General features: G+C 39.1%; 1 protein-coding gene across 1 annotated transcript in view; it reads left to right on the forward strand.

The window, feature by feature from the left end:
- Positions 1-611: 611 nt before the first annotated feature.
- LOC129223333 (growth factor receptor-bound protein 14-like) overlaps positions 612-15,862 on the forward strand; it is a 33,130-nt gene continuing 17,879 nt past the window's right edge. Inside the window, exons 1-2 of the mRNA XM_054857899.1 lie at positions 612-769; positions 7,966-8,089. Coding sequence (XP_054713874.1) covers positions 621-769; positions 7,966-8,089 — 273 coding nt within the window. The 5' untranslated portion in view covers positions 612-620. The remainder of the gene's footprint in view (positions 770-7,965; positions 8,090-15,862) is intronic.

Below are 15,862 nucleotides of genomic sequence, written 5' to 3' on the forward strand. Positions count from 1 at the left end.
ACACACACACATACGAATGCCTACACACACGCGCGTACACACCCAGCACTGCATACACAACACGCACGCACACACATGCATACACATATATACACGCACCCACATACATGCGCCTACACAAACACACACGCGTTTTCATATACACACACGCTTGTGATTGCGAAAAACATAATTTGAATTCAAGATGCCAAAAATTCAAATAATTATATATATATATATATATATATATATATATATATATATATATATATATATATATATATATATATATATATATATATATATATATATTTATATTTTTGCGCCCTTTCGAGGTCAAGGTTGGCGCCCTCTTGCGGGACCTAGTAAACCCCTGCTCTTGCTCCGTGTAGCAACTTCTAAGGGGAGACAATTTTGCCCTATTTCCAGTGTGTGTGCGTGCGGTGGGGGGGGGGGGAGTCATTGAATTACGCTATACAGCTTGACAAGGGCGGCAGTTTCAATTTTTTTGCTTCAGCTTGGAAAAAAAACGAAGATCAGGCCCTGTTATGAGCGGGAACGTTTTCGTGAATGCAGTATTTTCTTTACTTCGTACATGAGGAAGTGAAAATGCACGAAAGCAGCGGGGCAGGTGCGTGCATATGGTGGGTAGAGTGTGTTGTTGCTTGTGTATTTATAGTGTGCGAGTGTCGAGACTGACTCGGGATTGTTGTTTGTGTTTTCAGGAGGAGGTGGCCCCTGAAGTCGGAAGGATGAGCTGCATCGAACTTCCACGGCCCGGAAATATCTTGTGAGATTTCCTTTTCTGTCTGTCTGTCTGTTTTGCCTGGGTAATCTGAGACGCAACGTTAGCTTAGAAGAAGGGGGGGGGGGAGAGCTTTTGTGTGATAAATATGGATCAAAGTTGGCTTCTGGCTGAGTCCTTTTTACACAGAACTATCAGGGCCCGATTAAGATATCGAGGGGCCGTAGCAAGGGCGCCCATATGGGGAGGGGGCAAGTGAGGGTTCAAGCCCCCCCCCCCTTACAATTTAGAACTTCCTTGCTTTTAATACTTTTTTTCTTTGCAAAAAATGTAAAAACATTTCTTCTTCAGCCGTTAATGAATAAGTTATTAAAAATGTCAAATTTGAATAACTCGAATCTGCACTGAAATCAGTTTCCATGGGGAAAATATCTGAGCCCCCCCCCCCCCTCTTACAACTTTGCATATGGGCACCCTTGAGCCATAGGCCAAATACTTTTTTGGGGCACCCTGTATTCAAACTTTTTCCCTAAGCGTTGGCTGAAACAATTTTAGCCGTAGACTACAGTAATTTCAGCCGTTTGGGTCCCCCTACATAGGCCAGGGGGCTACTCTAGGCCAGGGCCTAGTTTGCCTATTCAGTAATCAGGCCCTGAGAACTATGAAAATATCGTTCAATGGGTAGAAAACGCTTGAGTTTTCCTTTTAAATATTGAGATGTTTCGTTGAACTTTTATTTAGGGGGTGGTAGAGGGGTCAATTACCCCTCTGTCTTTAAAAACGAGATGTTTTTACATATAAGTGGGGGTTTAGAATGCACCCTTTGCACCCCCCCCCCCCTCCGCGCATGGAAACATTCGAAATGATGGGCCTGATGTTTCATTTTATCTTTCCTGTTTTCCTAAGTCATTAGAATTTTAGAAAAAAAAATCGAATGGTTGAAAGCAAACTTCTATTGAAAAAGGTAATGACCAAGGGAAAACACAACAAATAATTTAGAGAAAGTTCTTGTATTCGCCCCCTTTTTCGAAAGTTGCTTTTAGCTAACGGATGGAGAGCGAGCGAGCCGTAGTCATAGACAGTAGTCATAAAATTACTAGTCCAATCTGAGCTGAAATTATTTTATCTTTAGTCATTAAAATCAATGAGAAAATTCAATGAGTAAAAGAAAATCCCACCAAAAACATTCTGTAAAAAACTAGCCAAGTCTCGATGGAGCTGCTTGTTTATCTCTAAAAAGTAATGAAATCTAGACAAAGTCATGTCAAGTCGAAGGTTCCTTACTGCGATTTCTTTATTGTTATAGTTAATGTTGTGTGACTTGGCCGTTAAACATTCTTTATACGTTAGTGGGTACAAGTCAATTTTGTTTACACGTTTTCCAAGTGGCAATTTTCCATCGTCAATGGGTAGCGGTTCTGGCGACAGATTGGTGCAATCATGTCATGGAGCACCTGGTTTCGTACCCTTTAACGGCCAAGTCACACAACATTAACTAAAACAATAAAGAAATCGCAGTAAGGAACCTTCGACTTGACATGACTTTGTCTAGATTTCATTACTTTTTAGAGATAAACAAGCAGCTCCATCGAGACTTGGCTAGTTTTTTACAGAATGTTTTTGGTGGGATTTCACTTCTTTTTGTAGAAACATTTAATTTGTGTAATATTCGAGTAGACTAAAAATAGGCTAAATTAAATTAGAAGATGTGTCCCACTACGCTGGACTTTTGCAATGACAGTCGATTTTTTTATGTACCAATAGTAGACGGGAGTATTACCATATCTCTAATACAGCTGAGGGTTCTTCATTAGATACTTCAGACTTTCGATTTTTGACATCAAATGAAGCGGCCCACCAAGTTGAATATTTTTTGTAAAGGCAGTATGTCGATCTCTAATAGTTTGGTTGGGCTCTTGTGTTTTCGTATCAGGGTCACTCCAGATCTTCGATTAGCCTAGTTTTTATAGTTTTCCCTTTATGTGACCATTAAACCCTAACTCTGTACCAAATTTCACTTCTCTGAGTTTAGGGGAAGTACTAGTTCTATTTTGATGATCATGAGTGAGTGAGTGTCATAAATGCGAAACTTTGCTTTCGTTTAACTTCGGAACTAAATGACCTACAGACTTGAAATTTCGGATTTTAAGTATGTGATTATAGCTTACTAGATGACGAAAATTCTGCGTTCTGGTCTCATCAGAAGGTTCTCAAATAGGGGCCTGAAAAGGCGGCGAAATGGTTCCAGTAAAGGATGGTACGGAAGTGTTTGCTTCGCGCTCGACTTGGCGGGGGCACTGCCGTGCCCCCAGATTTCTGATAGCAAAAGAAAACTTCGAGTGACAAATTTTAAATAATTTAAGTAAAAGGAACCAAGAAAAAATTTTGTGACTTGAGGGAAACTTCAAAAGACTAAGGAGAAAATCATGGAAACCAAGGAAATATCTAGTAATTTGGAGATGGATAATGACTAAAAGTGCAAAACCTGAGAATCGAGGAAAAGTTGTAGTTACTTGGACTATAATTTTAATGACTGAGGCGAAGTCCTGGGAACCATGTGAAGTTCTAGTGATTTGGGGTACGATCCTAATGGTTCAGGGAAAAACCCTGGGAGCCAAAGAAAAGTTCTAATAATTAAAGAAAAATTCTGGGAACTATGGAAAAGTTTAAGTAAGTTGGGGTTAAAATTCTTACAACTAAGGGAGAAAACTTGCGGGAACCAAGGAAAATTTATTGGGATTTGGAGTAAAATTCTAATGTCTCAAGGGAAAATCCTGGGCGCAAAGGAAATGTTCCTGTAGATGAAGAGAAATCCTGGGCGTAAAGGAAAAGTTCTAGTAGATGAAGAGAAATTCTGGAAACTAAAGGAAAGATTCTGTGGCTTTAAGTAAAGTTGTTACGACCTGAGGATAAAATTCTAATGACTAAGAGGAAAATTCTGGGAACCAACTGACTTAGGGTAGAAATCGAACGACAAAAAGAGAAGCTTGTTTTTTTTCTAAAAAAAAAGAAAAAAGGAAGCATTAGGTGCTGGGGGAGGGGAGGAGGGAACTCGCGTTTTGTAGCAATGCGCCATTGTTGTAAAATGCGGGTCTTGAGCACACGTTGTAGATTGCAATTCTTGGTGACGTGCTACAGCATTTGGTGACGTTCATAATGCGAATCACATTAATCGAGTAAAACGTAAAAGAGATACGATGCAAGAAAACTTCACTTTTTCCCACGGATAGAAATATTATTTACTTTACGATAGAAAACCGAGATAAAGAAACAAAAATGGTTGCAAAATTATCGCTGACTGCTTAGAAGTTGAATAAATAACTCGAGAAGGTCACGGTATAGGGTTATAAACATTAGCGCCATTTCAGAGTCATCAGTTTTTTTAGTTTCGCAAATCGAACTCGGTTGGCAGTTCTACTTTTGGAATGCTGCTTTCAAATTTTGTTTTGATTTCAAGTTGACCTTTCGGAAGGAAAACTTCCAACCAAGGACTAGTTCATCTAGTTGTAATGAAACCATACTGCGAAAATTCGATTATAGTCAGTGTTTTAGTTGAGGAAAAATATTTGGGGCGTCACGAGCTTAAGTTTTTAGGAGTGGGAGGGAACCCTTAATTTACCGAATAAGCTCCGAATTTCATCAAATGAAATTCCGAATTTCTCCGAGGGATAAACTACAGTCCTTCACATCCTATATTTGTAGGTGTGCATGTTCTGCATGAGAAAAAAATTTAGATACCATTAATTATTGGTGCAAAAATGCTTGAAGAATTCCACCCATTGACTTATAGTTGAAACATTCCCCGTCTTTGGAACGGGGAACTTCAGAAAACGGAACATTTCAGTGTCCCACACGGTTATGTATGTTTTCATTTTGGTGGGAGCCAATATAACCAAAAATCTGTCAAACATTTACTGTATACAAATTTCCGGTGAAAATATGCATCTTATTTACTTTCGTACATTATATGCTACCGCGAAAGGCCGAAACTGGTAAATCTAGAGTCTCACCAGTGATTCACCGGAAATCTTCGGTATTTCGTATGTGGAAGTTGATATCCGCCAACTTATGTCGACATTTACCAAATTTCAGACTTTTACAGTGACATATTCTATAGCAGCGGTTCTCAATCTTTGGGAGTGCGCCTATAGGGAGGCTTAGAAAAATTTCAAGGGGGGCGTATAAAAGGTGAAATAAAAAGTGAAAGAAATTATAATTTATTCAATTTTGTGGTCATATGTGAATACTAAGTAACAATGTCAACCCCCTCATTAGTGTTGTGAAAGTGACTATGGACTGTAGGTTGGGCGGTTGTACAAAACAACCTCACCTAGAACTATCTATAACCTACGATCCTAGATTGTGTGTTATTTCTTGGTTTCTTGGACTTCATACCATGTATCTTATGACAGTTTCTAATAACAGTAACACAAAATAAAGTTTTGTGTAGCAATATTAATTTTCGTGTGTGAAATTAGCTTGATATTTATTTAATGATTAGCTTCAATTATCCTATACAGCTTCAGTTTCATGTTGTACTACTTGTATAAACCACATATAGTCGCCTCAGAGCAACAGTAGGATATCTTAGTGTTATTTCTGGGATTAGATATCTCTTAGTGTTGCTCTGAGGCGACGATATATGGGGGGCGTGACCTCTTGTCAGTGGTAAGAGGACGTAAAACCTGAAAGGTTGACTATTCCTGTTATAAAGGACAATAGACGTCCAATGGATAAAATACCGTTTCTTGAGCACTTGCTTGTTTTCAGTTTTTCTCGGAACGATACCGGTTTATACGCAGTTTTTGGTATTGCCCATAAACTTTTCCAATGCTGTCTAAGTTCAGACTGGAATTCTGTAATTTAACTCTTTCTCTGCCTCTCAAAGTGAAATGCGACTTTGCGTTCCATGGTTATTATTTCTCGTCTAGACTGGATAGGGACAATTACCCCTCTTATTTTATGAAAACAATTGAAAGACTGGCCTGCACAGGTGTTTCCCCGCGTGGACCATTTTCTGAGCCAATTCATAATTAGATTCGGAAAGTCGCCTTGCGTGCAATAGTGGAGGCGTTTTTCCGTCTCGGATGAAAAACTACAAATAGGCGGCAAATCGGTGGTCTGTCCCGATCATCGTCGTGAAGTCATTCTTCGTGCTTTTGTAGTAGGTGAGACATCAGTGATGAGCATAATCGAGTTCTCATAGTCGAATCACTCGACTATTCAAAATCACCCGAGAACTCGATTATCACAAGTTCTTGATTATCAGCTCTCGAGTTCTCGATAATTTCATTTCGAGTTCTCGATAATCACATCTCGAGGTCTCGATTTTTTTTTTTTGGGGGGGGGGGGGGTATTTCCTGTTTTCGGCACCTCAAGTTCTCGATTATCACATTTCGAGTTTTCGATTATCACAACTCGAGTTCTCGATTTCAAAAGATCTCGATTATCAATCACTCGATTTATAAGATGTGCGTGATTCCCGAGATCTCGATTGTCAAAAGTTCTCGATTGTGCCTATCACTATGAGGCATTCAATCGGAAGAGATTACCGTCTAATAGACCTCCCCTAAACAGAATTTTTGTTTGCAATCATTCTATTCTATATGGAAATCTTTGCAGTAGTGGATTTACTACCTCGCAAGTGTGATTGGACTCGCGCGATAGGCGTTTGTTTGCTAATCTTTCCATCTCAATAGTTATCATTTCTTGCATTTTTGTTTCGGCAAATGTTGTTGTGACTAATCCTATATGGTACAGCTTAGCTCTACACCATTTCCATAAAACCAAAAATCTCTAAAATTCCGAAAATTTTGGATTTCCGTTTCCGAAAATTTTGGGCTGACAACACATTCTAAAACTGAAAAATTATTAAAAAAAACTTTTAAAATGATTTTATAAAAATTTCAATTGTTTTTGTATGCATATTTGAATAAATTTTACGGGGGAGGTTTCATGAGTACATAGTTAAAAGCAAAATAAGTATTGCATTACAAAAAACTTGACCTACCCGCTACATTTCTGTAGATAATTTTGAATTGTGCGCGCAGATACTTTATATTTTTATCTTACTACGCTAAACGGTACTCAAGTAATCATCAAACGGTACCCATGTCTACAAACGGTGCACGCATTGTACTCTAGTAATGAAAGGTATTGCTTTCTGTTAAATGAAATGATTAAACACCTCACATAACGTTTGTTTTTTCTTACTGTGACGATAGTATGATTACCTATAATGTCTAACCACGGATTGAATGGAAAGGCAAACATCCGGTTTACACGCGGAAATGGAAGCATCTATTAGTTTTCAGGGATGTCAGATTTTGCAGATGTATGTTAGCCTCTAAATTAAGCAAAGTCTCATTCAAAGGAGCGGAATACGCGCATAAAATTTTTATTTTTCCCCTCATTCAGATGGAGTCGCCTTAGCTGGATGTTTGCCAATTCTATATAATCCGTGGTCAAACAGTAATTACTTTTTTCTTTTTTTCATTTTTTTACGATGACATAAAAAATTCTTGAAGCTGTGATGTACTATGGCGAAATCGCATATTCTAGCAACAATTTGGTGCTTTACTATGAATTTTTAAAATGCATCAAGGACTTATCGGAGACCGTGTATTTTTGCTTGTTTACCAATCTTTCTGTCCCAGTTACTATAATGTTTTACATTTTTTTCTCGACAACTACCGGATAAATGATATAAGGGACTAACTTAAATGAAAATACATAGTTCGATTTTCTTCAAATCTCATGTGTGAAGATTCAATAACTATACCACCGTCTTCGTGGACCCTCTTTGGTGGTCTTACCCGAATGTCTATACTAAGTTGGAGAACACCCAAGGCAATCCCTATCAGGCTACTTGATGATGGTAAGAACGTGCCCGAAACCACTTTATCATTTCTTCCATTCTCAAACAAATTTTCTGTATCTACTTCGAATCGAATCCGTGGACCACGAATCGGGCGTTTTCCTTATTTCTACTTGCTTCCCTGTCGCCACAAGTAGCGTATTGATTGTTTGTTCTAAATGTTTTCCTTCGTTAAACAATAGATGCAGTGTATACATTTAGTTTCTTTATTTTTCAGTTTTTTCTGTCTAATAAAAACTCTTTGAGATGCATAGGATAGGGCGTATATCTTGTTCTTTTTTCCGTTTGCTTTTAGTCTTTGGCTAGACTGTTTATAAGTTGTTTTGATGTCTTGTACTAAATCCATTCTTTTGTCTTGTTGTAGGTGTGGCAAACCGAAAGAGGGCGACATATCTTGCCAACTGTTGCTCGGAACATCCGCTTCTTCCGTCGAGTCTGAAACCTTCGCCAGCTATGCTTCCCACAAAAGAACCGACGAACCCAGAGAGGTCAGTGTTTGTTCAACAAAATAAGAACCTCATTGCATGTTTAGTAGTGTGTGTGTGTGTTTGCTTTCAATTAATACTGGTTGCATTGTTTCTACTCAAGGCCTAATTACTTTACAGGCCGCCTAGGCCTTAGGCCCGCTAATTTGGTTGGCTTCCCGATTTTTGCTCAAAATTGAAATTTAATTTTTGTACATTGTTTTTTTCAGCCAAAAATCTTTTTTATTTTTATCATTCTTTAAATAGGGAACCCATCCCCCCTCCCCTAAGGGCGATGGTGATCCCCCTCAAATGCTGTGAATTCCGCCCCCCCCCCTTACAAATTTCTTTGGCGCAAGTCTGCGCCATGAACTCCCCCTTCTAGCGGTCACCTCTGCTTTAAATTTGAAAAAAAAAAAAAAAAGTTAATTTTTTTTAAATATTCATTTATTTATTTATTCATAAAGGGCTACTGATCAAATTGATGTCTATATTTATTTGAAAAATAGTCTCTCTATCGCTGTACCGAAAATTGTATTGTCTTGAATTTTCTGTATTTGCTGGCAAAATAAAGATCTTTAATATTTATTAATCCTGTGACCCTATCACTCGTTAAACGGATATTCCGATTGAAAAATCCATTGTAGGTTTTATATTCTACACCTGGGAGAAACCTAACCTGGCAGCATCGCAATGATAGGATTAGAATCAGCGTAACCTTCATAATGCTACCAGGTTAGGTTTGCCTCAACTATATAGCCATAGCGGTGTGCAACTATCGGGAAGAGGGGGGGGGGGCGTTATTGTCCAGCATCAGTAGTGAATACTGCAAAGAAAGGGATACTACTGAAAAGTAAAAGCATAAATAGGTATCTATTTATAAGGTACTCGAAAATACCGAATTGCTTTTTCTGTATGCAAATTTTAACAAAAGTAGCCAACTGGTGGACCCAGGTTCTAGATGCAGAAAATCTTCTGCGCCCATGTCGTATGATTATGCGGCATGTAAAAGATCCCTTGGGTATTCATTTGGCTTAGAATATCCCTTGGCTAAATTAAATTCCTAGTGCAATTTCGCATCAAATGAGAGCCCAGGTGCCTCCATCTGGTGGAAACTGGGCGTCAAAAACACAGTGCCTTAATGGTGACACACGAAAAACTGGTGCATTGTTGGGGAGCGCACTAGGTCTGGTTATGACCCAGACGCCTTTGAGGTGGGTCTCTTATACAGCCCCATTGGGAAGGAAAAGAAAAAAAAAAGTTCAACTGAACGAAATATAATTTTTTTTTCATATTTGAGAATAATCAAACTAGCGGAGTATTAAACTATGATTCCTCTGGATCAGCGGCGGATACAAACTACAATTTCAGGGGGGGGGGTGCATGCTGAAGATTGGCCCCTCCCCGTATAAAATACTGTGAAAAATTTCTGAAACTTCTTGGATGGTTATAAAAAGCACTGAATCGGTTTAGGAATAAGGCATCTGATTGGGTGTAAATGTTACAAATTAATTTCATAAGCTCTGAAAAAAAGAAGTATTTCAAATATTTACTTTCAAAAATGGTTAATGAATTGAAAAAAAGACAGCTGAAATTGTTTACATTTAATTCATACAGTGTTGAACACACTGTGGATGGATACTATTGTCGGCGGTTTAAAGAGTGGGGGGCATTACCTCCATGACCCTACCCTGGACCTCGATGTCAGTAAATTGGTCACAGCATGGACCAAATGCAACATTATGAAATACTCTGAGAAAGTAAAAATATTGTTTCCCAGAATATTTTACTCTTTCTCCTCTCTTTTTTCAGACCAGCGACTTTTTCGCTCTAGGCTTGGGGATTGGCCCCCTGGCCCCCATCCCTTTGTTTCCTTCCCACTGGCTCAGGAAATGCCCAATATGATTACAGATCTGAAATTCTATAAGTTAGGAACTTTTCCCCCCATATCATAGAATTGGGAAGCATTCGTGTACTCACATCAATGGAACTTTTGTGGTCGTTGACCCTGATTTCAGCAATCCAGTATGTCACAATCCATTAATTACGGCCTCTCGCTGCCTTTTAGCTGAATTCAAATTGTCTCGTAATAAAGGCATAGCCTGGAAACTGTTTCAAATTCAATAACGAGGTACTTAGAGCATTTATGTAATTTGTAACATTGCAAAAAAAAGCAAATCCTCAAAAGGTACAATGTCTGCATCTTAAAAGACATGAGATGACTGTTATTGGGTGAACATCCTCCCAGCTATTAAACGACGTGCTTGGAATTCTACTAAATCAGCATCAATATTATCTTTGGGTGACATTCTAGGAAAAATAAGCTTTTTGCTGGGGGAAAAAAAAAAAAAAAAAAAAAAAAAACTTAACTGGAACGTGATAATCAGGGCCGATCCTAGGGTGTCGGCCGCTCGCGTGCAAAGACCTAATGTGCCGCCCCTCAAGAGTAATTTGCATATTTTGACTCATCTTTAACGTCCATATAAATCTTTCTTCAAATTTCTATACCAAGTTCTAATTTAAAAAAGAAAAAAAAAATGATGAACTTATAAAGGAAGAAAAGTCTTATAGTAAGAAACTCCTTAAGTACAATTCATATCTTTGAAGAAAGTAATAGATACGAAAATTTACTAGTCTTAAAAACGCATTTTATAGTCTGTCTTCGGTGACATCAGAGGAAGGACGGAGGAGGGGGAATCAGGGGAGGGGGATTACTCCGAGAAAATTATCGAAATTGGCGTTTGAAAAAAAGTTTTAGTTAATCTTTGGTTGTGTTCGGTTGCAAGGACAAAAGAGTCGGGCATACTCAAGGTGTATGGAGAAATTTTCGAAATTGACGTCAAATACCGCAATTTTAGGAACTTTTTCGAGATTTCAGGAGATAGTAATCAGTGAGGGAGATGAAATCAGTTTGAAGCTATTTTTTGTGAACGTATCATAGGAAGAATCAGCACTCTTCCCGAAAATTTTCCGATACTTAAGTTTTAAACACGCAATTTTGGGTTAGTTAAAGGTTTTGGGGCTCCAAGCGGATCTTTCTAAAAGCGCAATTTTATACTATCTTTGGTGACGTTAACGATACTGGGAAGCTTCGGCAGATCTAACGGATATCTTTCGATATTAATATCTGAAAAATACAACTATAGACTTTTGTCCACCTCACCTCAACGATTGATGGGTATGCCATAGCGCGGTAAAAAGTTACATAAGCCAAGCAGTTCTACTCCGGAATTTTTTAGAAATTGAAGTCGCAAAAACGTTATTTTAGGCATTGTTTGATAACGATGGGACTAAAAGCGAGCGGGGGTTCAGTGTGCCCTCACGAAATGTTTTTACAAACTGAAGTCTATTTCAGGCTAGTTTAGGCAGGAAGGGTTCTGTGGCTCCACGGAACCGTCTACAAACGAAATTTTGAGGTATAGTGATTGCATTGGAGAAAAGGGGGATCCGGGGTCTTTCCCCGAAAGTTCTTGAAACTAATGTCTGAAAAACGCAATTTTAGTTTGTTTTTCAATAAATTAAGTGAGAGGGAGACGGATTAGGGGCTTCTCTAAAGATGCTAACTGAGACTGTCTTTGATAGTAATTGCAAAAAGGCCATTGCAAAAATTTCGAAAAAGAAATCTGAAAAACGTCATTAAGCAATTTTTGATGACATTAGGAAAGGCTGTCCTCTAAAAACACATTTTAGATTTCGGAGCCAACATTTTTAGACTATGTTTGATTATGTTAAGGTGGAAAGGATGAATCAGAGACTTAATTGGGTCCTTAAGATCAGTGGTTCAACCAGTGAAATGTTCCGAAATTAAGAGCTAGAAACGCAAATTTAAGCCTTCTTTAGTCTCGTCGAGGTCATGGCATCCTTTTGGATCTTCGTTTAAACTTACTACCCGGGGCAAGAGTCCTGTCCTCCTGATCTGAAACCGGACAGTTCATTCGGGATTTTAATTAGAAAAAATTGCCGTAAAGGGGGAAAATTTCAAAATTTTAGTTCGTCATTCATATATGTTTGACTCTCAAAGGAGTCGCAATTTTCCACTTTCTTCCTACGCATCCACGATTATTGAACACAGATTTTGTTGTTTGAAATGCTTATGATGAGAGTATCTAATCAGTATAGCTTTTTTTTATATAAATAAAAAATGTCTTCATTGTTTAGGTCTATAAAAGCTTGGGGGGGGGGGACATAATAAGTGGGCGCCCTTGGTGCTCCTTTTAGAAGGCACCCTTTCATGCTTCAGGAGGGGTCCATTTCCCTCATTTCCCCTCCCCTGTATTCATGCCTGATTACGGGTTCTGTCACAAATTTCGTAACTAATTGAAGCATGTGTGTAAAGAGTAAATATTAATGGACAATGAACCAACACAATGTTCCCAAACATTCTATTTTTCAGAAACTATGCTATATGCTGTTGGGAAATCGACACTTACTTTGATAATTGAACATTTAAAATTCAGCATATTTATTCGACTTATTATAAGTTATCTTGTGAGAAATTCTTGAGGAATTTTTCTTGATTATAAGAACTACATGATGCGGCCTGCGGCCGCCCCTTGCTTCGGCCGCCCTTGTGCGGTGCACACTCTGCACACCTGCTAGGATCGGCCCTGGTGATAATCTGATGCAGGTCAATTTTATTCATCGCTGTGCACATTACATAGTACGCAACTTCCAAATATCTTTTTTGGGACCTAAAAAAATCTAAGGAAAATTACGAATTATTCAGCACAATGACGCTCTGCATATCATGGGGGGGGGGGGGGACTCTTACAACTAGGTAACTAAAATTCCGTTTTTTCATACTGCATGGCAGGAACTCTTAAATGTTTTTCCACAATTTTCGTTGATTCTGAAGACTTGATTTAAAAGTTATTAAACTACTATTTCATTTTTTTTAATTAGAAGTATTAATTCCTTCTTCGGAACAACAATTTTCAATTGATGTGAAACATTCTATTTTGCCGATTTTTTTTTAGTTGTCTGTATATGAAATTTCTTTTATATATTAGTATTGAGTACTACACTCAGAATTTTTCATTTGTTTATTTGCGTTTTTGCTTTGATTAATTTAAACTGATTTTTATGTTTTACATATACGATACTCTTAATGCCTGGCTTTCAAAAATATGTCCACTTTTCAAAAAAGAAACAAAACGAAGCGGGCTATTTATGCACGCATGTTCATAGAAAAATACTTTAAGTTTAGCTACAAAAAACTGGTTATTTGCTTTATAAAGTTGTATTAAGTTTTAAGCATAAAACCAAGGAAGTGTAGTTATCATTTTCTCGTCAGAATTAGAGAAAAGAGGGAAAATAGAGGGAGGCTTAATTTAAATGCTCACACAGATACTGCTATTGTCTGTAAGCCTTAAAAAAAATGAATTTTTGATATCTTGAGCTCAAATGATACTTTTCGCAATCACGTGCGTGTGTGTGTGTGTGCAGGCGTGTGTGTGTAGGATATGGACGCCACCACCAAGCAACTCACTGGAGGAGCAGCACCGGAGGGGCCGGTCGACTGCGGAGGGTGGCAGGGGGGGGGGCAAAAATAAAATCAAAAAACGGGCGGACGGACGCCTAAAACGGTCGAGCAAAAACAATAATTCGTTATTGCTAAAAAATAATAATAATTTGAATTTTGACATCTGGAATTCAAATTATGTTTTTCGCTATCACGAGTGTGTGTAGGATATGGACGCAACCTGGAGACGGTTTCCGCTGGAGGAGCAGCATCGGGAAGGGCCGTTCGACGGTGGTGCTGCAGAGGGAGGCGGGGGGAAAATAAAATCGAAGGACATCAAACCAGTCAAATGAGAACAATAAGCAATGTGATTGCTAAAAAAAATAATAATTTGAATTTAGAAAATTTGAATTCAAATTATGTTTTTCGCAATCGCAAGTTACGACAGGACCCTACTCATTGTTACTACACCACTCGTTTATTTTTAGAAACGGTTCCTGTCCCTCCTCTTGGGCGGTTACGTGTGTATAGTTGTGTATGTGTAGGCTTGTGTGTGTGTGCGTAGACCTGTGTGTATGCACGTTGGCGTGTGTGTATGTGTGTAAAGGCATGTGTGTGGGAGTGTATGAGCGTGCGTGTGTCTAGGACATGGACGCCACCAACCAGGAGCAGCGGCAACCAGGGGACAGTGCTCAGGACCAGAGGAGTCGCGCCTGCAGAGGGCTTTGGGGTTCAAAAGGAATCGGACATCAAGGACGGTCAAGTGAAAGCAAATAGCAATCGTGATTGCTCAAAAAAAAAAAAAAAAAAAAAGAAAAAAAAAAAAAAGAAAAAGAAAAACCATAGAGCGTAAATTAATTTCGCTTTAAATCGATACTGTTTTCTGTGCTGCTATTAGTGCGTTCCATGACTAAATGCATTCGTTGTTTGGACAGTATGCCCCTTTGTGGGCATGGAGGCCGACTGGGTCTCACAAAAAGGTGCCAACCTTGACTCTTAAAGGACACACGAGTTCGAGGGCGCAAAAAAAAAAAAAGTCGCACAGGTGCGTCCAGGGTGGGAAGCCCTGCCAAACCTGGCAGCATTGTAAAGGCTAACGTGGATTCTAAAATCACAGCATTATGACACTGCCAGTACTTAGGGTTTTAGGGTTGCCCCAGCAACAGATATAGACAAAGAAATCCGCTATTTCGCAACGTCAATCCCGTGTTTGACTTCTATTCTATTCTATTCTAGAGTCACAACTGACTTCAACTGTATTTATGTCGAGGACTGCATACTAAGTGCCTTGTCTCCATTATTTTATATACCGATAGATGGCAGCACCATCACCGGATCGAACAGTTAGTGAGAATTTTGAACTAGTCCAGGAGCTAATAGCTACCTAGTACTAGCACCCCCAGAGGTATCGTTTCACTTGGAGGACATTGAGACCACGAGCATATTTAACGTCGCCCAGTCCCCTTTAATGACGACGGTGGGTCTTCGACCAGCGAGGATCGAACCCGAGGCCCTCCGGTCCTGAGTCCAATGCCTTACCGATCAGGCTACCACGGCCCCCGTGTTTGACTTGTAGAAGAACACATTGGTGCCAAGCAGACAGCGGATGCGAATAGCATTAGTTTTTTTTTTTTTTAATATTCCAGAGAAAATCCCCAAATGTAGCATAGTGACAGGTCAGTTATTTCGAATTTTTCCGCTGAGGTGGGTGGATTGGCTAGGCTGCTGAAAGAGGTAAAGCCATAGGGATCCTACTAAAAATGTTAGATCTCTATGGGTAATACCAAGACCGTGCCACTTGCCTATAGGAAATGATCTGTCCAATCTCACACCCGCCATGTACGCGCTTAAGGGACTGTCCATAAATGATGTCGCACTTTCCCCCCCGCCCATTTCTGACACTTCCCCTTCGTCACATGTCACGCTATTTTTTATTAGCATATTCTTGTAAAAAAAGGAAAGGCGTGTTATCGCATTTCTTGTTGCCCCCTCCATCCTCATTATCACATACTTACAATTTCATCAACCCCTCAAAAGTGTGACATCTTTTGTAGACAGCCCCTAATTTAAATGTCTTACTTCTTTGGCAAATTTCTTAAATCACCGCAAGGTAGCGTATTCAAGCTCTAGAAGTATGAATCGTCATCTCCACAACAGTAAAGCGCATGATAGATTAGCACTCCACCAGTAACTAACTCCAAGCAGAGAAACAGCTTTACCGCTCAACTTATCTTTCTCGCGGTTCCCGATTTCGTTTTTGTTCTTGTTCTTGGATATGCGGTTTTTGGTGCGCCAACGAGAGAAATAAAAACTTCGTTTTCGCCTTTCTCTGTTAA

This window comes from Uloborus diversus, chromosome 5 (assembly GCF_026930045.1).
Source record: "Uloborus diversus isolate 005 chromosome 5, Udiv.v.3.1, whole genome shotgun sequence".
Taxonomy (NCBI): Eukaryota; Metazoa; Arthropoda; class Arachnida; order Araneae; family Uloboridae; genus Uloborus; species Uloborus diversus.